This window comes from Sebastes fasciatus, chromosome 2 (genome assembly GCF_043250625.1).
Source record: "Sebastes fasciatus isolate fSebFas1 chromosome 2, fSebFas1.pri, whole genome shotgun sequence".
Classification (NCBI taxonomy): Eukaryota; Metazoa; Chordata; class Actinopteri; order Perciformes; family Sebastidae; genus Sebastes; species Sebastes fasciatus.
The window spans coordinates 33,220,594-33,245,277 of NC_133796.1; the positions used below are offsets into that span (position 1 = coordinate 33,220,594).

The 24,684-nt window shown below is 39.5% G+C and overlaps 1 protein-coding gene across 3 annotated transcripts; it reads left to right on the forward strand.

Annotated features, from left to right (window-relative positions):
- The first annotated feature begins 1,873 nt into the window (after nt 1–1,873).
- On the forward strand, nt 1,874–24,375 carry LOC141758984 (monoacylglycerol lipase ABHD2). Of its 3 annotated transcripts, XM_074620862.1 has the most exons (13): nt 1,874–2,074; nt 4,349–4,431; nt 4,915–4,956; nt 5,234–5,449; nt 9,083–9,258; nt 10,543–10,710; nt 12,037–12,220; nt 13,320–13,412; nt 15,368–15,469; nt 15,663–15,732; nt 15,840–15,924; nt 19,118–19,332; nt 21,048–24,375. In XM_074620862.1, the coding sequence occupies exons 4-12, from the start codon at nt 5,241–5,243 to the stop codon at nt 19,324–19,326; spliced, it is 1,296 nt and encodes a 431-aa protein (XP_074476963.1). In that variant the 5' UTR covers nt 1,874–2,074; nt 4,349–4,431; nt 4,915–4,956; nt 5,234–5,240; the 3' UTR covers nt 19,327–19,332; nt 21,048–24,375. The 3 variants fall into 3 exon arrangements, with proteins under 3 accessions (XP_074476963.1, XP_074476952.1, XP_074476972.1); XM_074620851.1 differs by having other exon boundaries at nt 1,875–2,074; nt 19,118–24,375; XM_074620871.1 differs by lacking the exons at nt 1,874–2,074; nt 4,349–4,431 and having other exon boundaries at nt 4,897–4,956; nt 19,118–24,375.
- The last annotated feature ends 309 nt before the right edge of the window (nt 24,376–24,684 follow it).

Here is a 24,684-nt window from a genome sequence, read left to right on the forward strand (position 1 = left end):
GCCCAACCAACTCCAGTTCTTCTCAAGCCACTCTTTTCTTTGGTTAAGAGCTTCTTACTGATACCACACATTAGGCTACTATTTACAAGAGTCACATAACTAGTAATAGAGTATTTAATTGATTAATAATTAAGTGTACAATAAAAATAGGCATTAATAATTGGGTTTACAAATTAATTTATTAATCTATGAATAAATTGACAAAATTACAAAGTATTTAATTATTTGACATTCTAATGGGCAGTAAAAAGAAGAATTATGAAAAAATGAACTATGAATCCATCAATAAATAGTTCAAATTAAAAAAGGATTTACAAAAACACCATAAAACAGTCAATAAGTACATAATTTAAAAATACATGAATTAATTCATAAATAAATAATGGAATGAATAAATAAATAAATAAGAAAATAAAATTGCATTAATAAATGTATAAATAAATACAAGAGTATATATATGATATTATATTATTTATTAATATAAATAAATAAACAAGAAAAGAAAACTGCATACATGTATAAATAAATACAAGAATAAATGAATAAATACAGAAATAAATACATGAAAAAATAAATTAATAAAAGAATAAATAAATGCTGAAATATATATAGAAATAAATGAATAGATATTGACATAAATAAATAAAAGTTGATATTAAACAGGACATATAAAATTAAATGTTACTTTATTTTTACATTGTTGTTTCATCTATTGCTAATAGCATACTTTACATTTTCACAGGGAACCTAGGCATAATTAAACTTTATTTTACTCTTATATGAATTGTACATCACTGGGGTTGAGAGTGTCATTAAATAACCCGTTAGACTCTGTCGCCATCAGGTGGACATTATACTGTTATTACAAAAGTGACTGCATCTTTTCAAGTTTGTTCCAGTAGGATCTACAGCTGGACACGTCTCACCAAACGTCACTTCTGTGATGAATTAAATATCTAACTAAAAGCAGAATACATGGCACACAATAAGTAACAAGTTCTTACAAATGTACAAGTTGCCATGCCTTCTAGTGGATGTGCATGCCCTAAAACTGTAAATTAAACACGCCAATTAAATAAACCATAAATGAATAAATATTGAAATAAATATTGAAATAAATAAATAAAAGTTGATATTAAACAGGAAATATAAAATTAAATGTTATTTTATTTTTACATTGTTGTTTCATCTATTGCTAATAGCATACTTTACATTTTCACAGGGAACCTAGGTATAATTCAACTTTATTTTTTTGTCTAAAAAGAAAAAGTATCTGGCAAGCCATTTCATTATAAAAGCATCTGCTGGTACATGCCAGTATATATGGAGATCAGTGTGTTGACATGTTATGTAACAGGTTTCAGCACGTTCCTGTCACGTTCACAGGAAAAGAACACTGTCATGAAAAAGGGAACATATATACTATAATAAACAGATACCCTATAACCAAAATATACATTAAAATTCCCGGATTTGTGTGCCTTAGGGTGTTGTCTGTGTTTTATTTATTTATTTATTTTGTTTGTTTTGTTTTGTTTTTGTTTGTTTGTTTTTCCTTTAACTACTTATGTTGTTTGTATTTGCTTATCCCCATTTTTGTTTGCCCCTAGTTCCTAGTATTGTCTGTTTTTGTTGATATATATATATTTAAAAAAAATGAGGCATGATACACACACCACAGAAGTCTGTATCACTGACATGCACATGCTTCCTAATACAAATATTTGAAACAAAATAAACATTAAAATAACAAAAAGAAATGTGATGATGATAAATGTCATTGTGATGTTGATCACAGATAAAAAGGGGGCGTGGAAAATGAGCTCAGGGTGCGACGTCATCGTCAGTATTAGCCAATGAGAGAGCCGGAATGAGCGGAGCTGCTGTTGCTGCTCCAGCTAGTGCAGCTAACTAGCATCGTCTCTGTGAAGCAGAGGGCGGAGTACTACTCATCCAGGAGAGGTATGCTTTAAAGACACACTAACCAACACCAACAAACGACATGCCACCAATATAAACAAGGCTTGTCGCTTGTTGAGCAGCAAGGAGCTGATTGATTCCTTCATAAAGAGAGGTAAGTGAAGCTAAAGATGCTGATGCTGTTGTGTGTTATGTGGTGTCGCTGCTCAGATGATGCTAGCTATGATGATGCTGCCTCATTAGAGAGATTTAACTGCACACATATGACCGTGGAAAACTCCAGCCTAAAAGATAGGCTGTATAACACTAACATAAAGAAGAAAAAACAGCGAGCAGGTGCTGCTTTTCCTCTGTATATACTGCGCATAATATTCAAGGTGGCAGCAAAAGGCGACATGGTGTTCATGTTCTGGACCAGTAGGATGAGGGAAGATGCGCCATGGCCTACTCTCACACAAACATCACACTAATACACAGGTTTAACTTCCTCTCTGTTGTGTTTATTGTTTATGTATTTATTTTGCATAATTTAAGACTATACAACATAACAACAAATAATAATATACAGTGCAGGAAGAGGCAAAAAAAACACTGGGTTTATCTGAAGCCTCCACCTAGAGACAAGATTAATATAAAGAAATAATATGACTGTATAAGCCTATTTATAGCAGTAGTCAGTATAGTCAGTATGTGCCTGTGTCTGTGAACTCATCTCTGGCTTGTTGTGAGTCGTGACAAAAGAAGGGAGAGCTAATGTTAGCAGCTGCTCTGATGCCAGACTGGATGGTTTATTCAGTGACACAGCGTGGCTTATAATAAACACACTTTCTCCTGGTATTAGCTAGTCACACAACTGCCAGATATAGATACCCTCTCATCAGCTGTGTGGTTGTTGTTTAATGAAGCTAATTTTATATGCAGCTGGGGATAATTCTGGCACCATGTGTGTGTCTTGAGATGAGTTGTGTTTACAGGTGCTGTTTGTGTAAAGCCATTATATTCTTAAAGACAGAGGCTAAAGCTGTTTTGTATAGGTGTTAATCTTAAATTCAAATTGTGTGAGAGCAGTGGTGGTGACATCCCCTCTGTGGCAACACAGCTCAGTTCAGTTCAGACAACTTTATTTATCCCCAAGGGGGCAATTCATTTGTAGCATTCCCAGTCAATACATCCATACATACAACAGACAACCAATAATTAGTTAAGACAAAGGAAACATATTAAAGGCATGGGGCAGTTGGAGGGACAAGTTACAATAAGAACCATATAAATACATAGGATTATGGCAATAAAAGCCAAAAAAAAAGAAACAATATATGAGAACAACATATATTAAAGTTCCTCTAAATAACAGTCATTTAAAATGGGTATGGTCTGTGATCAGCAGCTTAACAGCAGAAGGGATAAAGGACTTGGAGTAACAATTTGTTCACACCCCTAAATGAACAGAGCCAACATTATCATGTTTTCTGATATGTATTACAGATTCTGAAATGTGTATTACTTTTATTATAAACATAATATATATAGCCTACTATTATTTACAAGTTTGGAAGAATAAAACAGCATACACTTAATTGCTTTAAGACCATGTGGGAAGATAAATATACCTGCTCCTGAGACCTCTTGTGAAGGTTTGAGGTCAAAGACACCGATACATTCAGGTAGGGCGATATGGCCAAAATCTTGGATCGCGATATAGGTCATTTCATATGTTGATAACGATATATATAACAATATAGCAAATTTTTCTGGTAATTCAATAAATCAAATATGAAATAACCACATGGTAAAGCCTATTTTTGTATACTCCTGTGTGAATTAAATACTTGACAAATGAAATGTACTGAATATGTTCTCATTTTAAGAACTTGAGTGCAAAATGAACATAAAAGTTTTAAGTGAAATTATAAAGAAAAAAGAATAAATGTAGGCCTAGTCTATATCATGATAGAAACAATATAGAAAAATATATATATATGATAGACATTTTTATATATTTTTGACGATATATATCGTCATTTTGCACAGCCCTACATTCAAGTGAACTGAATGTGTTGGTATTTTATGATTGAGCCAAAAATACACCTAATTATTAGAATGACCTGAATGGAGAAAAGCAAGTAACGCTTCATAAATGTGAAGCTTTGAATAGTACGTTTACTCCAGAAATAACTAACGATTAATCCAACATCAAAACCCATTATTAATCAACTATTTTTTTAAGCACTAAATTGAATTACTGTGATGACATCGTGCTTTCTGGTGGATCTTATCTGGAGTCAGTTTGTGACAAGACACTGGATTAAGAAGACAATAGTCGAGGCATTTATATGAGACTTTAAAAATAATTTAAGGACAAATGGAAAGAAATACAGGTCAATTACTTTACTCAAGGGGTCAATGTATTTTCTGCGTTTGTCTTTAGGTTTGACCACATCACTGTGACTTCACCTCTTCACATTTCCAGACCTTTGGAGCTGCTGTTGGAGGCTAACTTCAACATAGAATGTAAGTAGAAGACAAATTTCAGCTTTGCATTTTATTCTTGCGTAATGTATCAGATGAAAGCTACACAGTTTCTTTTCATGGTGATTTTATCTGGCTTCTTGATGATAACAATGGAAAACACCGTCATGTATTTTTTATAAAATCCTGTACCACTTTTTTTGTGGTGACACTGTGGCCTCTCTGTACTCTTTACAGTTCCTGTTCGTGCAATTTCACAGCTCAGATAACGTTGTCTAATGCTTTGAATATATAATACTTATATGTAAATGTGTTAAGGTATAACTGTGTTGGTGCATTGCATTAGAAGCGATGTGTGCAGTGCGTCCGCTAAATGTAATGATTTATTTAAAGTAATGTCAGCATCTCTATCTTCTATGCAGCGAGACTTCCTATTGGCACATCGAAAGCCGTAATGTAATTAAGGTGAGTGTATTAAATAAGTGCTTTATCTGACTGAGTTGCTCTCACTCTATATTCCCACAGATCTGTCGCTGCAGCGCCTTGGGCACCAAGAGGAATATTTAGGTCAGTCATCAGATATATCTCTTTTACATATCTGGGCGTTATCCCATCGCTGCCTAATCACAGTTAACCACATGCAAGAAAACAATTTTATTATTTTGTACAACATTTTTTGTTGATGAATTGATATTTAAATAATGAAAAGGAGAACAAGTTTGTTTTAAACACGCAGTTCTTAATTAATTGGCTGTGTATTTGGAAATATATATTTATTGCTTAAATATTGATTTTGACAAGGGAAAGCACTGAAACAAGCGTGGGCCATTGTTTTGTTTTTCAGAATAATCATGAGCACCCACGAGTCAGACGTGCACCCCATCTCTCCAGAGCTGCCGGCGATGTTCGACGGCATGAAGATGGCGGCGGTGGCCACGGTGCTCTACATCATCGTCCGCTGCTTGAACCTCAAGAGCCCCACCGCGCCCCCGGACCTCACCTACCAGGACTCACCCCTCAACCGCTTCCTTCTCAAGTCCTGTCCTCAGCTGACCAAAGAGTGAGTTGCATTCTCAGCTTTTTGTCTGTCACTCAAGGCGTTTCCATGGAAATGGCACTGCTTGTCGTCGGCCATCTGGGGCTGTGAGCGAAGGTAGCAGTTTGTCTGGCGGTGGTCCCATCTGTCATTAGTGTTCCTGAGTGGGTCTGTACCAGAGATGTCTGGCTGTACTGTCAGCAGCTCTGGCATGAATTAAACACCAGGCTGTTTCTTTTCCAGAATTATCCCAAAGGTAGACTGGGTTGTCACACTTCCATAGCAAATATAGAGTTGTTCACCGCAGGGCAAACACATTTGCATATGTGACGATGCAAGTCTCCCCCTCAGGGCAACTCTAATGTCTACTATCATTTGAATCTTCCATCTGGGTTGCAAACCAGTGGTTGTTGATGTTGAGGCAGGTCTTCCTGTGTAGGTTAAACCAGGTGAGCAGCTGGGCTCTAATGTCCTGGAGGTTGTGGGAAACCCCTCTACCTGCCTTAAACTTGATTTGTTTTTTCCTGAATGAGCATCACTGTCCATGTCCTGTGGTCTGCTGGTGTTGTAATACTTTCAGCTCTGTAGGGTGGTTCTCTTCAAGCCTTCATCACGAGTGTCCGCTTATATAACCGATTGTTACTGAGCCCTTTGCCTTTCAGCTGCAGTGTCAGTGAATCATTAGGCCACACTGATGTTTACATTTGTGCCTGGCGTGTTATCGTTCCCTCCCGAACAGCCATATTTTGCTCACAGAAGTGTATATGCCCCGGTGTGTAGTTCAACTGAGATAACTGAAGTCCCGGAGCCTGCCGGCATCGTCGACGTTGGCGTCGGCATCGTTGTATTGTCTCTCTGTGTTGTTGAGAAGTCACGTTTGTAACCCTGCGGTGTTGTATAACAGAGATCAATTACACAGCGGGAAGCACAGGAGGGATGTTGTGAGGTTAACAGAGTCAACAGCACTTTTTGTTCGGCTGTGTTTTGGGAACGTGCACACTGGGGTGTTGGCTAACGGAGAGGACAATAACACAACAAATAACTTTTCTTGAAATGCATGTTGGTGTTGGCTTGATTTTTCTTATCCATACAAACTTATTCATTAGTTCAATTTGACAAAGAAATAAGCCTTAGCTGACCGTTAAGTATAGTGTTAAGGATTCTACAACTTGTTTTGATTTTGGTCCTTGATGTTAAAGGGGCTATATGTAAGAATTGGGAATTGCTTGTTAACAGTGACACCTGTGGTCGTTAAGTCAACGAGAGTCAATGTCCTGTTACTCGCGCTTGTGCTCGCACTACGAAGACACGAGCAAGCATCGATCAAAACAGTGAGGTGACACACGAGACTGAACGTGATTGACAGCTAAAACCACAATATCAATATATACAATATGTCACATGCTTGGCAGTGATATTAGCTTACCTGTCCAATAGGACAAGCTCCGGGTCCGTTTTGATACCCAAAACCAAACGAAGGTCCCTTTATGAATCAAAGGCCCGGCCTCCTATTTTTCCCCCCGACGTTGGTCACATTCCTGTTTTGCCAGACGGGCTACACTAGATATAATTTTTTTTTTTTTGTGCTTCTGTGGATTTGTGTTGGAGTCTGAGTTGTGGTGGGGCCTGGTCGTTTGTTGGCATTAGCGGAATCCATTTCTAACCGAATGTTAGCTATGGTTGCACACTGTTAGCCCTTAAGTGGAGCTGAAGACAGTAAAGGCATTCGCGAGTGTGCATGACATCACATCTGTTGGATTTTACCGAAAAAAACGGCCCGCATTCTTCACATTAAAAGCAGTCTACAGGCTGATAGAAGAAACCCAGAAAGTCGCAGAAGGTCTCATTTTTTAGGTTACATTAAAACCTGTTCACACATTGGTAATAAATAACGATTAAAAAGCATTTATACGTGTAAAAACTTACATACAGTCCCTTTTTAAAGCAGCAATGATGTTACAAGTGCATACATCAAGGCAGCAGCTAATAGTAAACAGACCAGACAAAACATTGGTAGAAATATAGTTAAATAGAGTCTAACAATAACGTTAAGAGTCAAAAGCGTAAAGAAAAGACAAATGAGAGCAATAAAGATTGCTGTTTTTTTTTTTTTTTATCAAATTGTCAGGATGAGCTTTTTAGTCTTCATTCATTTTTACTAATTATAGTGTTTGGTATTTCCCTGCTTGCTAATATCAAAGGCCTGTGACTTTACTTCTGGACTTTGATCTGGATTTAGGAACTTTGCTTCATCAAACTGCACCGACGCATCTGTTTCCTTTTTCCGTTACCTAATAGCTATGAGGGACAACAACACACATCACTGTTAGAGTTTTATTTAAAGTGGTAAACTTGAGAGTCAAGTTCAAACAAAAGGCTCACCTGCTGTCACTTCCAAGATCTTTTAATACAGAAACGAAGACTTGACAACAAGTACATTTTTTAATCACACACGTATACACACAACGGATAAAAAGCTGTTTGAGTTTAAAGTTATTTATTGCCCTCCTATGCATGAACTCCACTAGCCTGGCTGTGTGCTTATCCTCCTATCCACAATGAGGCTATCCTCTTCCTGGATATAGATTAAGCCGGCAGAGTACCTTCTAGAAAACTGTGGTTAAGCTTCAACTTCCAGTGCATGCTGGAAGTGATTACATTATCACCAAATGGATGTAGTATTGCTTTTTGATTGACAGCTCTCTTATGTAACAGTGTGTTTTCTAGGTGTAGTAATTGTTGCGAGGCACAGTAAGAGATGAGGCAACACACCAGGTTGAAGGTCTTGTGTAACCGTTGATGTAACTGTGTTGTGTTCTATGTACTGTATATACAACTAGTGTTATGCTGGTCTTGTTTATATGATCTCATTGCCTCCAAGATGGCCCACTCGTCTCCTCATTGTCAGCGAGTCTAACGATGTCTGATAGGATGTTATGTAGTTGAAGGAAAGTGAGAAAGAGGTAATCAAATAATTGCCAACGTGTCATTTCCATACACGAGTCGAATTTGTTCTGTTAGAAGCGTGTGTTTGCAAATGTAGTCTGTAACTGAACCCGTGAACTAAATTCACCCTTGAATAGCTTATCTCTATACTGACAGACTGAACATTCATTTATCACCTTTTTATGGCTGCAGCATTACATGAAAAGTAGACAAATAGTTGTTTTGGCTGTTATCCCTATAGCTCTCATTATCAGCCATATGCATTTACTTGGCTTTCCTTTACATGATAGGACAGGCAGCTACCTCAAAGGGCTTTTCCTGTCAAGTTGTTCACATTCTTTTGGTCTCAGCGTGGAAATAAGATGGTGATTCATGATAATGCACAATATAATGCTCCATACTTCAAAGAAATGTTACGTAATCCAAAGACTTGACTCCTACACCTAACTCCTACAGAGGTGTAACTGGAATTCGAGTACAGACTCTCAGCATAACTTAACAAAACATAGCAACAGACTGACGTTATACATTGATGTCTGTTGGGAGCATGGAGCAGTTTTCCAAAAGCTGCAACAGAAATGGGTCTTTGTAATGGATAACATTGTGCTAATGTTATTTCTGGGTACTGACCTTGTGCTCTTATCGAGTGCATTAGTAGAATAAGCTCATGTTTCTATATTTAATTTATCGTCCATTGTTTGTGTTTTCCAGGTACATTCCTCCCTTACTGTGGGGTAAGAGCGGTCACCTCCAGACGGCACTGTACGGTAAGCTCGGCCGGGTGAGCTCACCTCACCCCTGTGGAGTTAGGAAGTACTTACCCATGCAGGACGGGGCCACTGCGACCTTTGACCTCTTTGAGCCAAAGGGGGACCATCGAACAGGAGGTGATGCATACTTTATTCTTTACAAACAATTTTTTGTTGTTTGCTGCTAATTGGACGATAATTAATAGATGATGGCTGATTGGCAATTTACTGCCATGCCAAACATAGAAATCACATATATTTTGTAGCATGATTGTCCATAGTTAATGGCGATAAATACCAAAATAATCCCACATTTTTTATCTGTTCAAAATGTACCTTAAAGGGAGATTTGTGAAGTATTTAATACTCTTATCAACCTAGGAGTCGGAAAATATGTTTTCTTACGGAAATGTATGCATATATTTATTACTAGAAATCACACAAAACAATCACAAATATTGTCCAGGAAGGGTAAGACTCGTAGGTACCCATAGAACCCATTTTCATTCACATATCTTGAGGTCAGAGGTCAAGGTACCACTTTGAAAATGGCCATACCAGTTTTTCTTTGCTAAAATTAAGCATACGTTTGGAGTGTTATTTAGCCTCCTTCCCGATAAGCTAGTATGACATGGTTGTTACCAATGGATTCCTTAGGTTTATGTAGAGTTTCATAGGATGGATCTTTGCTCTAGCTTTAAAACTGACCTAACAGACTGACTAAAAATCGCAAGTTGTGTTAATGCGATAAAGAAATTAGTGGCGTTAAAATGAATTTGCGTTAACACGTTATCGTGTTAACTTTGACAGCCCTAAATTTGTCCACTGCCACTTTTGTGTAGTCTGTTCATGCAACACCTATTGAGTGTCAGTCCGTCCTGGAAGAGGGATCCTTCCTCTGCAGAACTTCCTGAGGGTTCTCCCATTTTGTTGTTCCTGATATAGTTCTTCCTTATCCAATTAGAGTGTCAGGGATAAAGGGGTGTCGCTTGGGCTATCTAAATACACTTGACTCGAGATATGTGGAAAACAGACTGATGAAGTAAATTCACTATCTAAATTTGAATAATCTAATTTGAATATCTTTGAATAAAGCATAACATGTTTTTACTGCAGTATATGAGGACAGGTTTAAAAATGGATTCCTTTCTTTGAATGCCTCAGCTGAACCCTGATCCCCACCATATCGACAAGCTCAAGCTTGAGGTCCTCAGAACGAATTGCATTCCCCCAAAAAAGTAGCGTTACTCTTCTTTTCTGTTTTGCCAAAGCTGCAAATTACAGATAAAAAAACCCTTCTCCTTTATTTTGGATCGTCTGCAGTGCCTTACCTTGCTCCTTTTTAATCTAATGACATACTCTGTGCTTACATATTTCTCATTTGGCTAATATCTGTCCAATTCCATCTGCCTGTTTCACCAGATGACATCACCATGGTGATATGCCCTGGTATTGGTAACCACAGTGAGAAGCATTACATCCGTACCTTTGTGGATTACGCCCAGAAGGACGGTTACCGCTGTTCTGTGCTGAACCACCTGGGAGCTCTTCCCAACATCGAGCTGACCTCTCCGCGCATGTTTACCTACGGTGAGGCCACAGAGCTGTCTTCAGTTTTACTCTCCTGTCACCTCAGAATTAGGGCTGTGTATTGGCAAGAATCTGGCAATACGATACATATCATGATACAACGGTTACGATTCAATATATTGCGATACTGTAAGTAAGGCGATATATTGCAATATTTTAGGAAAACGGTCATAGTATAAAGAACACACCACCATAAGCATAAAATCTGAGTAAAAAAGACAGTGGATCTGCATTTGCATTTATCATAGTTCCTGTAACATCCAACATCATAGCGCTACTTTGAGAGGATGCATCTCTTTGCAAATTAAATAAAGTATTGACTGAGTTAATCTTTGAATCTTTGCATGTAAACTATTAATTTAAAATTGATAGTGTTTTTGAGAATCGATACAGTATCACAAAACATAATATCAACAATATTACATTTTTTAAAAATGTTTTTTTACACCCCTACTCCGAATCATCTTTTCATATTTTGAGTTTCCAGGAGTGATATCCCAGTTTTTAAAATGGAAAAAAAGGATTTGATTTGGTGAAATCAAATATTGCTCTTATCCAATTGTCTGGTGCCTGGCTATGTTTTTCTTTTTTTTACTTTATTTAATCATATTTATTTTTCTGTCTCTAGTCCATTTGTCTGGTTATCTTTAGTTAGAATAATTATCCCCCTTTTTAGTTCCTTTATATATGTGGTGATGTAGGTATATCTGGATGCATGCACAAATGTACAAATGCACATATACATATTTTTTTCTCTTCTTTTCCTTCTTGTTCTCTTTTTCTGTTTGTATCACTGGGTGTATAAAATACAATAATAATAATAATGATAATATTTGCAAATGCATGTAAGTATATTGGACATTTTGTGGTTGTACTGATTCAGTTTATTCCTATAAAACTATAAAAAAGAAGCTTTGGTCAGAAGACATTCTCATAGTAGTGAATACAGCTGAAATATTACTTCAATGCAGTTTAAAAAAATGATTTCTTTGGTGTCACCTTAATTTAATTTTGATGTAATCTGGTTTAGTTAAAGGTGATTTAATATCATAATTTGACTTCAGTTAGGCAAATCTCCGTACAACATAATTTCAAGGTAAAAGCTAAAGGGATATATGAGCTGGTGGGTGAACCTAAAGCCCCCAGAGTTAGAGATAATAAGAGATTTAAGACCTGAGCTTATTTAAAAGGTCTGATACAGACACAAATGTAATGCCCTGAGCTAAAGGCACCTTCAGCTGGAACTGCTGAGCAGAGAGAAAACGCTCCGTCCTACAGAGGTGTTATGTATTGTATTATACATTAACTGTACTGTTTCCCTTACAGGGTGCACATGGGAGTTTGCAGCCATGGTCGGCTACATTAAGCGGACGTATCCTCAGACCCAGCTGATGGTGGTGGGCTTCAGTCTGGGTGGAAACATCGTTTGTAAGTTCCTGGGCGAGAACAGGATGAACCAGGAGCGAGTGCTGTGTTGTGTCAGCGTCTGTCAGGGGTACAGCGCTCTCAGGTGGGTTGTTGTCCTCTCATCTTAATTAATTAAAATGCAATGTGTCATCAAAGCCCCTTTATAACACACATTTCTAAATATAAATGAAGCTCAGCATAATGCCACAAAATGATTAATGCATGCATAACATAATCACACGTTTATCACAAGTCTGCCCAGCATCTCTCATTTAATCATTCAGCTATTCTGTTTACTATAATCTTAATTGATAGATAGCACTGTTTTGCTAAAGTTGTTTTTTTGAAGATTTTTTAAACGCGAGCAACAAGACAGACAACATTTTAAAAACTTGTCCTGAAGTGCCATCAGCTTCAGGGTGTTGTTTACTGCTCTGCACTGGTTTAGCCAGTCATTTTTCTCCACAGTTTGCTCTAGCTTTGTAGTGTGGCTGGTTTGTGTATGTTCAGGCTGTGTATTCTACATTATGCATCTTTGCCTAAATCCCTTTCACTGAAAACATGTCCAGAGTAAACATTTTGTGCACATAGCGTCACATTTGTGAATCACGCAGAACCAACAAATGTATTACGACGGGGTTTTCCAACCACTAGTGCATGTGGGTGTTAGAGCCACACCTTCTGTGTTTTTAAATGCAGCCGGCGTCTCTTGGCAGACATGACAAGCTGGCTCTGTTAAAGTTTGGATGAAGGCGGTGGGGAAGGGTGTGTGTTGTAGAGACTGGTCTTTTGTGAAATTGGATTTGCAGTTTTTTTTCCTTTTAATGAATTATCCTTTCAAATCGGTGTCCAAACCTAAGCTGGCCCTTCTGTCTGCCTTCCTTTCCCACAAATAATGTGTGATTAAGAAATCATACTTTTGATTATTTTTTATAAATGTATTTGACCTCAAATGGTATTGAAATGCCAAAAAGAAAATGAAAACCATTCTATCTAATGGTCAGTTATTTGTCTTTAGTTGTTGTGTTGGTTTAGCCTGTCTCTGTCAGTGAGCTGCATGTTAATGCCTGACACCGCTGCTACTCTCCACCAGCATGACTCTTTGTCCAGCGGATTACGCAGGACATTTAGTGTGTTGTTTGGATGGCAGACAGGCTGCACAAAGCCAACTTCCTGTGTGTCTGTTTGTCTCTATCTTTCAGGGCACAGGAAACATTCCTACAGTGGGACCAGTTCAGACGCTTCTATAACTTTCTCATGGCTGACAACATGAAGAAAATCATCCTCTCACACAGGTACACTGCTTATCTTGCACATGCAGAGTACACATTTTAGATTCCCCTATAGTTTTTCATTACTGTAAAGTTCCATTCACATGTTGTTCATTGGTGTGCGCCAAAAAACAGCGCTCTAACTTCCGGCCAATATAAACGAAAAACATGGTTTGTTAATTTTCTAAACTTCACATAAAACTGTGGTTGTAGATGAAGCAGAGAGGTTTTCGGTTGGACTATAGAGGCAGATCAGTTACATCAAAGATCTCTGCAGGTTGAGATGTAACTTTTATTCTGCTTTAAAAGAGTATGGTTCAGAACTGTCGGAAAATGATTATGAGGAAGGGAGGGGGTCAGAAAAGGTAACGGGTTATATACTTTTTATTTTTTGCTGAAGGGAGGGAGGGATTTTTTTGGGAGAGCAGGAGAGAGTCTTTTATTTATTTTTTTCTCACACCATTGTTAAAAAAATAACTAAATACCAAAGTAATGAAAAGTATTATTTTATTAACATATTAAGGTTAAATGTTCAAGTTAAAGGTGCTAAATACAAGAGGTGGAGCATTTTTACTGCCTCTCAACGGCTCTCAGCATGGCAGCTAACGGTGCTAACAGCGCAAAAAACGGCGAGAGTGCTGACAGAGATAACAGCATTAACATGGGGGGCGGGAACCGGAGGGTGGGTGCTACTCTTCCGCAACGGCGCTGTCGGTCGGGACGGCGTTCTCAGCTGTAACCGCCATATGAGAGCAGTGCAGAGCAGCGACCATGAGCTAGCCAGTGAGGCATGCTCACATGCACTAACATGCACTAAAAGCACGCGAGGCTCGCCCTGCGATGTCAACAAAGCACAGAGAAACTGAGATTACAACACACACGGAGCGAGAGCGAGTTCATTTTCTGCTCAGGTAGACATTACTCCTCTATATATTTACATAGCTAACAGTTGTTTGCTGCTATAGTAATGCTCCGAATATCATATTTATCACCTTTAAATTTACACAGAGTACACCATCGTAAATTCTCTTTGCTTTGCCTCTTTTAGTTCTGAATGGTGAATCGAGTTGTACCAATACTGTATTGGTCGGATGCTATTGCTATCTTTTTCTAAGTTTATTGGGCACCCAAATAAAATATTAATAACATGGTGGAGGGTCTAACAAGTTAAACATAAGGTTCAGTCCCCCTCCATACCCCAGTATTTATCATACAGCCCCTTACTACATTGCACACTGAGCAGTCAGAGATTTAAAGGGACTGTTTGTAACTTTTTAAGCGTATAAATGTAGCGGGTCGCCACACATGCGCGCTCACATATGCGCGTTCGCGTGTGGCCGCTGCCTCTCCTCCTCCTCTGCCTGCTCGCCTTCACTCAGAGAGCGCTCCACCTCTAGACGTGAACTCGCGCTCACTCCTCACTGCAGAAGAGTTAGTTTAGCTCTGAGAATATCTAGTGAATGCACAGTGGATGTTTGTGCAGAAATAAATGCTGCAGCTCCTCCAGACCAACAGAGGTTTCCCGTGTCTTGTGAAGTGACGGAGCTCCTCAGCTAGTAACGTTATCTTCTCGTTACCGACCGGGTGCCGGTGTCTCCTCTGCTCTCTCCGGCTGCGGGCGGAGAGAGCAGGGAGACACGCTGCAGAGCCCCGCTGCATCAGCCTGCGCTGAGGCAGGAAAAGCCAACACTAAGATCAGATCTAAATCATGTTCATGGAGAGACCTTCGTCTGGTCAGCTAACATTACTGCCAAGCAGCTGAAATATAGAGTGATATTGTGGTTTTAGCTGACGTGTGTCGCCTCACTGTTTTGAGCGATGCTCGTTCAGGTATATTGAGAGCGAGCAAGCGCGAGCCCGACGCTGACTTTCGTTGATTTCACGGCCACATGTGTCGCTGTTAAGAAGCATTTCTGAAAGTTACAAATAGTCCCTTTAAACATGTTTTATGAATAATGTTTGTTTTTTTTATTTTACAGGCACACTCTGTTTGGGGGAAGCCAAGTTAAAATGATAGATCTAGATATTGGTCGGCTGTACACAGCGACGTCTCTCATGCAGATCGATGACAGCATCATGAGGTATGTGGAGAAACAAATAATTTGAGATTACTTCCAGTGAATGTCACAGCTCTGTGTTTTTTTTTTTATGTAGTTGATAGGGAGATTAAAAAAACACAAATCTGCCAATTTGTCTTTATACCTGGCATTCTCAGCGATGAGAATATGAAATGGGATTATTTAATGACACTTCCTGTTTTTGGGGTTTCAACAGAAAATTCCACGGCCACAGCTCCCTCAAAGAGTACTATGAGAAGGAGAGTTGTGTACATTATATCCACAATGTAAGAACTGCTTCTGCGTACACATCACATCATCTCATTTTATGTTTCACTGTTTGGTCTGTTTGTGCATTTGTTTGATGTGTGGATCTTTATTATTTATGTTCCAGGTAAATGTGCCACTGCTGCTAGTGAACTCTGCAGATGACCCTCTGGTTCATGACTCACTGCTCACCATCCCTCGCACACTAGCAGGTAACTAACGGCATGCGTCACAGCAACAGCAGCAGAACAAAACCGTAGTGTTTAAAACTGCTATTTTAACCATGATCACCTTAGTAACCAGAAACTACTCTTTTGAGATTATTATGATCATTTAATTTGGTGGGACAATTAAAGTGATAGGGACAAACAGTGGTGGGCTTCTTGTTGCCATGCTGTGGCTGCAATAGAGGTCAAACTAATGACCTTGAAAGACACACCTAAATATTTGGGCTGTAAATCACCAGTCTCATTATATTGATTCTTTGGACAACGATGATTACAAAATCTGCAATACGATTTTGATTTGATTAAATTCAGGGGCCTGCGATCGATATGAGATGATATCATATGCCCATTTAGCACAATCGGTTACATTTATATCAACTCACAAAAGGCAACTGAAATATGACATTGGGCCGGAGCCCACTTGTGGGCCTCAGAGCACCATCTAATGGGCTGCGGTGTTACTTCCAAACGGTTCGATAAACCTCATGTCAAGTAGTGGTAGTATCTGCAGGCACATATTTGCAGTTGATCCTCTTTCCTCTGTTTTTAACACATCAGGCCTGTCCTGTCTAACTAAATTCTGCCCTTGACAAGCCCCAGATTTGGTTCTCAGAAAACATGTCTCAATAGTAACCTCTGATGAGTTGACTTGAACAGGGTTGAACACCCTGTCCTAGGTGTGGCGCAGAGGTTAAGTCTATATGAGTAATGTGCATTGGTGTGTTACAGCTGCTGTAACACTCACACACGCACACACACACACACGCACACATATACAGTAGCTGAGTGTCTGAGTTTAACTCCTTCACAGGTTCCAAACATCAAATATCTTATCCTGGAGTTGACTGCACGTTTTTGAAGCCTCACTACAAACAAGAAGAGGCAATCTACTGTTTCCTTCTCCTCAGCCTGTGCTATATTTAAACTTACCGACCACTTTAACTATTTTGGAAAAGGTGGGTGGATAAGTTCTGACTGGAAGCACATGTGACCCTATCCTACATGTGTCTCTAGAGAGCAACACTTAACTGAAATGAAGCTCAGCTGCCCTTTGCCCTAAATTGTGTACCGTGACTCAGACACATGACGACCAGGGAGGGACTCAACAGGAATACACTCGCTGTGTTGGTGCCGTAATTACCTCGGATTACATATGTTTGATGATAAGAGTTTACAGTGTACAGGGTTAGTGTACAGGGCAGTTATATGAAAGTAAAAGTGTTACATTTGGTCTGAAATGCTTAAACAAGGTATAGTCACCTCTGATTTTCTTATGCAATGTTAGATAAAGTTTAACAAGGATGACTGCTGCACCAGGAAAAGAGGCAACAGGTTTTACACAGTGAAACACAGTAAAATCTTAAAATACTAATTTTGCCTTCAAGGCTTGAACGCCGTTTTATTTTAAGTACATGCCATTCTCCAGACTGCCTGTTCCCACCTGTCACTCAGCGCCTGGTGAGGCGGTGGCTCCGGGTCTGGACGAGCACTCTGTTGTCCCAGATGCTGTCACGAATAGTGCACTGTGGTGAAAGCCCTGTGGGATCTTAATCACAAGTCAAGCGCAACAAGCTACCCCACTAACCCAGATAAGAGCAGGAGAATCAATCCTTTTTTAAGGAAACCACTCTGCCTGGTTGTCCACAGCTGCAGCTCTCTGCATAGGTTCATACGCCAATCAGAAAGAGATTAATGGTTTGTCTGCAGAGTGGAGGTGACCTACTTTGAGTTCAGGGTTTATTTATTGTGGATTAAATAAAATCAGTATGAATGGATTCGGTATTTGTAGACTGTAGAAAAACACAGGTGTAGCGTCAGTCATCACCCATAGGTCTCCTAAGGAGAGTTTCAAAACCTGTTGTGTAGGTGTAGCACTCAAACCTGTCTTGTCAGTTGTCAATGCATACACTATGTGCATTAACGTGCTGCAATACTAGCCTCCACACGCTCTCCACAACATTTTGGCAGCAGGGATATTCTCTCATTCAGCCACAAGAGTGTTAATATAATGAGGTCCAACGATAGACTGTATATAAGAAGTGAACGTAGTCACCGTGATGTCACCAATTGGTTTGTGGACTGCCGTTTTGAAACCTTGAGTTTGGCATTTTTGCCAACACCCAGAATGCTGGGGTAGCGACCTATCAATCGCATGGTAGCCACGCCCTAAAGCATCCCCTGCTTTATGGTCTATTTGACTCTAAATGGGACCATCATTTACTAAATGAACATCATGCTGTATTGAAGAAGACTTGAAACTAGCGATTGAGACCATAAATCATTTTACAGAGTACGGTCTAGACCTGCTCTATATAAAAAGCGCCTCGAGATAACTTCCGTTATGATTTGACGCTATATAAAAATAAATTGAAATTGATTTGAAATAAACTCATGTTTACAATGTTTACTGAGGTAATAAAACAAGCGAGAAGTAGGCTCATTTCTCATTGACTTCTATACAATCAGACTTGTTTTTGCAACCAGAGGAGTCGCCCCCTGCTGGCTGTTAGAGAGAATTTAAGGCACTTCAGCATTGGCTTCACTTTTCACACCCAGCGGTTGCTCACTGGCTCCAACGCTGATGTTGTTTGATATGTGTTCAAGTTCAACCTAAAAGAGATTGATGGGGTTGAGTGTCAGGGCTCTGCAGATCAGTCAAGTTCTTCCACAGCAAACTTGAAAACACATTTTCTTTATGGACCTTGTTTTGTACACAAAGGCATGAACATCTGTGTCCACATACTGTTGGCCGTATTGTGGCAGCCAAGCAAGCATAAGGCTGAGTTTGACAGCCTGAGAGAGCTGTCAGTCAAGTGTATCCTATAAGTGTACCTACAAGTTACACATTGGAAGAACTAAGTTAACCATTCAGAGCCTAATTTGGCTTTATTCAACAGAGAAGTAGTGTTTTTTTCAGTCTCAGTAGTTTTTCTGGTTTCACTTTATATAACTTTCTGCTGCGATAGTGACCGCCTTAACATACCTGCCAGAAGCGTGAGTCATGTTTTTATCTGTTTGACCATGCAAACACACCCCCGCTATCTCTAACCGGCATGAAATAATCCCTGGCAAACCCATATGTGGACATGTGTCCAGTGTTGGTTTTCAGATACTGATGATTACACACCGTGCAGAGTCCAGAATTCTAATTGTTACGTACTGTTGTGTCATCCTTTAGCAAAGAAGCCCAACGTGATCTTTTCCCTGACGCTACACGGAGGCCACCTGGGCTTCTTCGAGGGCGCGGTGCTCTTCCCCCAGCCCCTCACCTGGATGGACAAAGTGATTGTGGGCTACGCCAACGCCATGTGCCAGTGGGAGAAACAGAAACCGCCGTGCCAAAGTGGCCCCCTGAGTGAGAGCACCTGCGCAGAGGAAAAAGCGTAAACCTCTGTATGTCTCTTTCTCTTCCCTCTCACCCTCTCCAACACCTCTGCCCCAGCACTGAGGAGACACCTGAACTAAACCTTAAACTGCTCTCTCTTCTCTGCCTTCTCCTCTGGTGCTACTCACCGCTCCCGACCCACACTTCTCCACGCCTTCACCACCGTTCCCCCTTCGTAATCACAATCACCTTACAGTACGTGAAGGAAAAAAAACAACTAACTGCCTTTGTGCTCTTTCTCCGTTGCGAAGACTTTGAATTCAGAGCAGGAACATTTTGTTTCTCTTCACGAACACCACAGTGATCCTTGACTAATGGGAGGCGTTGACCAAATATGACAAAGTCAAGCTGGCATTAAAAGGTAAAGTGAGAGCACCACTTTAGAGTAGTCCAGTGAAAAACAAGAGCACACAAGAAGCCTCCTATTGCAGTAGTCAAGGACTGTGCTGCAGTCGGTGCCCATTTACTGCACCCGTAAGAAGCTCACTGCTAATCACCGCCAAGGCCATATAGCCTAGTCTGCTGTCTTAACCAACACAGCGTCTTTGTAGTATGTATGTGTGTATGTAACTCACAGATGTAGTGTGTGTGTGCGCGCCTGTGTAGACCGAGAGTTAAAGACCCGTGACGGAGCATGTGATCTTTGTGTTTGGTAGGTGTGATCCAGATTCCCTTTCATGGCCTATCAGCCCTTCTAATGTCTGTTCTTTTGGGTGATCTGTTGTTCCATTGTTTGTAGAAAATGTACAGTAGAAAAATTAAGTATTAAGGTGGGATTTTACACATTATTTCCAGCTCATAACATCCTTTTGGCACCTGCGCTTTGCACTTGAAATGAAAAGTGTTCAGTGCTTACCAGACATGACCAGGGATCAACCCCACAGGGGATCCATGCACATTCCCACGGTCGCATTTTATCACTTTGATTCAGTGCACTTTACACCCTGTATGACACAATCTTTTACCCACTTTTTTCCTCTTCATTAGTTGAAGAGCAGGTATGGAGATTATTGATTGGGGATGCACCGATTTATCGGCCGAACATCGGTATCGGCCTATCGACAAATAAGGTGACATTCATCGATGGCAGTGGCCGATGTTTATGTGTGGCATTAACTTTGTGCCGGCTAAATGTTGTGTTGTTAGCTGCTGATTTAATTACATTTAATTCACAAAATGTTTTTTTTTTTTAAGGATAAGTACTGAAAAACAAATTCCTCTCATTGAGTAGGTAGCTATAAACAGGCTTAAGGGGCTTTTGGAGCAGTTATTTTTCACGTGAAAAGGTTATTTTAAAGCTTGTTTCATAAATTTGTGCTCATTCAAGATATGAATGAAGGACTGACTGACTTTAAGACTGAAGACGGTTCAGTTATTTTTTCTATAATGAAGATGTCTTTGTTTCCCTGGCACCAAAAGGGAATTAAATAACAACAAATAACAACAACAAAACATCGGCTATCGGCCAAATTTTTATTTTAAATATCGGAATCGGTCCATAATTTGCAATCGGTGCATCCCTATTATTGATGGTTTAGCTCTCCTTGTGATCGAGAGTAAGACCTTGAGGGAGCAAGGATGATAACGAAAAGTTAGATGACTCAAATGTTCCCTGTGTTTCTCTTTGAGCCCTCTTACTCTTTCGTCTGCCTTTGATCAGCTGCAGGTCCGGACTCTGACATCCTTCACAAACATCTCAGTACACTTTTACTTTTTCCAGCAGGTGATATTCTGTGGTGTGGACTGATCGGACCATGCGGTCCTGTTAAGAAGGGAAAGTTCAGCAGTGTGAAGCAGATTTTCTCTTTCTAATCTGAGCTGTGAGGTGTGATGAGTAGGAGGGCAGAGGATACCAATGCTAAACCAAATGTTTATTTTAGTGGATTGTTTGTACTACTAGTAATCATACTGGAGATTATGTTGTATAATTAGATGGAGAACACTGCATGCAAGAAAGAAGAGACAGATTTTTAAAGCAAGGGAATATTTTTGTTGCAAAGACTGCATTGAAAAGCTTTTCTTATTTTCTTGACTGGGCTGAGCGTTTGTTGAAATCTATCTGAAACGTGTCTTGATGAAATCCTACTGCAATAATGGGACCTGTGGACTTTTCAAAACCTGAATCTAATTGCGAACCTTGTTTAAGGGCTTATAGGAAGCTTCTTCCAAGGCAGAGTCCAGCCAAGTAATCTGAACACTGTGATGAGACAGATGGATGGTTTGAAATCATGAAGGGATACGCAATGATTGACAGCAGCACATCATGTTAAGCTGTTTTGGCCACAGTTTGTTTCTTATAAGACCTGCGTTTGATAGTATTTGCACGTTGTAGTGTTTGTTTGAGGTTTGCAGGAAGTTAGGCATGTCAGGACAATTCCTATTCGCCCATGTGTCCGTTGGTCGCAATGACTGTCACTTTATGACTGAAGAATAATTAACCTGAGCATTGAAGTTCACTCTTGACCTTCGAAATAGTAGCTGGGGTTATATAGTACTGTAATAGTTATTCTGATCACTACCGGAATAACATTGGTTGTTATTTGGTTCAAGGACATTTTCACGACCACAGTTTATGGAGACCTTTTTGTTTTTGTTTTTTTTAGATGTAATTGGCTTAAATTGAACCTCCTTTGTTGGGAATTATTCTGTGCAAATACTATGAAATCCAGGTATTAATCTCACTGGCTTGGCTAATATTAAAAAGAGGGATTCACCGATCCAACCTCATCCCTCTCAACTCGGGGTATCTGCCAATACCAAGCACCGATCGGATACCAGTGCCCTCTTTTTCCCACATTTAAAATCTGTACACCTCACTGAGTGGAACTCAATCATTTTTATGTACTGTAAAATAAAATGAGTGCAGGGATTGCCGTGGCAGTAAGTCAGCAATCCACCGTGACTCAATTAATGAAACTGAAAGTAGAAACACTACATATTATATTGACGTTGACTACTAGATGTGCGCTCAGAGAGCACAGACAAAGCCAAATGACCTACTGTATCTTACAATATTAATAAAAGTGAAAAATAATTAGTATATCCGCCCCGTGATTCGCATCCGGTCCAAAATGTTATGGGTTCTTCCTTAGCCCATGTTACACCCTTCCACCAAGTTTGATAAATATATGGTCCAGTAGTTTTTCCATAATCCTGCTGACAAACGAACAAACAAACCGAACCGAAAGCATAACCTCCTTGGCTGAAGTAATGAAACTGTATTTAAAGAGGACCTATTATGCTTTTGTCCTTTTTCCCTTTCCTTTAATGTGTTATATCGTTTTTTGTGCATGTAAAAGTTCCGCAAAGTTACAAAGCCCAAAGTCTAGGCCAAAGGGAGTTACGCTCCCCCACAGAAACACTGCTCCTGAACTGCCTGAAATGCCTCGCTTGAAGTCCCGCCTTTTCTTCTGTAACGTGGTGATGTCAACACATTTGCATAATACCTGCCTAGCGGCTAGTTTGGCATCACCTCCAACAAAGCTAGTTAGAGCGGAGCTGGAGCAGAGCACGAAGAGTTGGGTTTGGTCGACCAATCACACGAAGGCCAGCTGACCAATCAGAGCAGACTGGGCTTTTCGGGAGGCGGGACACGAGCTCAAACAGTTTCAGACAGAGGGTGAAAAGAGGTGCTGCAGCACAGCCGGTATGAGAAAAATAAAGCGTTTTTTTTAACATTAAAGCATGTAAACATGTTCTAGTAGAAACCCAAAATACCAAGTATGAACCTGAAAATAAGCATAATAGGTCCTCTTTAATGTGGATCGGTGACATCACGGCAGATACCCGATTGATTTAAAGTGTTTGGGTCGGTGCATCCCAAACTGAGAAGTGTAGATGAGTCTGTCTGAGCTTCTTTCTTTGCAATCATCCGGCATCATTCAAAACACAAATCACTGTCGCCATCTGTTGTCTTAGAGAGCAAACTACAACTGCAAAAACATCCTGTCATTCACCTGCAGTGAGGTTATATTCATGGTTCATGGTTCACTCTGTCCACAGCTCTCATTTCAAGTAAACCAGCTGTGGTTTGGGTTTATTCTGTCTCGTAAGAGGAATATTGATGAGACCAGCACAAACCCAGTTTCTGCAGTAAGAGCCATTTGTGTTCTTTTTAAGATGTTTGCCTCCCCCCAACTTTGCACAAAATTGCAGGTTTGGATGTATTATTTGGATGTATTTTTTTCTAGTCGATTATTTGGGGTATTTTTTCTTTGTATTTTGTACTGTTTTTATGACTTCTTGTGTTCTTTGTTTGTGCAAATGCATCAGAGCGTGAGTGTTGATGAGTAAACATACCGTGTACCGTCACCACCTCTGATTGACAAAAACCAAAACGTCTTCACTTTAACAATGAAAAAGCTAGAGAAATATATAAAGATAGTGTATATTGACATATTGATGAGGGAACAGGTGTGAAAAATAAAGGCAATAACCACCCAGGAGGGATTCTCTTCTCATTTCAATTTGACAGGAAACGGTGTCAAAGTGTGTTCGACCAAAACATGTCATAAGATCATTTTCTTCATGGAGTGTGGGATCTGAAATGTTGTTTTACTGTGTTGATATGAGAATGTGCTCCTGTGTATTTAACCTAACCCCAGTGCTTCAAGCATCATGTTTCTTTCCAGGATTGTGGGCTCATGTTTAATTGCTTGGAAACTGAAGAATTCAAATATAAAAATCTCTGACTTTAAATGCGGTCAAATGGATCAAATAATACGCCTTGGATTGAGATGAACCTCACTCAGTGATCTTCTAAAATATTTTTTAATTTGAAATCTTAACAGCCCAAACAAGTGGATGATGAGAGCCCACAATGAGTCGACCTACAGTAACCATTATAAGCTTTAATTTAGTGTTTACAACCATTTTGACGGTTAAGGGAAATGTGACGACAACTAGAAGACACATAGTCACACAACATGATGTACTCTGATATTGAACACTGGGTGTTTTTGTTGAAGAAAACCAGTGGTGTGCGTGATCTAATTATGTGAGGAAATATGGTTATTGTGTTCCAAAATAAATTATTTTCTCAAAAGAAAAAAGCGTTTCAATTTCTCTTTACTTGCCAATAAGATATATATATATATATTTTTTTTTTAACATCTTGAGCACAAATGTTGTAGAAGAAGTTGTAGTTTTGTTAATATCAAGGTTTATAGCTAACATGGTGAATATTTTGGCTGTTAATCCTATAATTAAAGGATGGGATTTGCAGAATTTGGACATTTAATTTATGATACAGTTGAGCCCCCTTGTGGTGAACACATAGTAAACTCTTAATATTTCCCCCACTGTATAACTCTAGCTGTTAGCTCAAGTGACATACAGACTTCGGATCATTTACTTAAGTA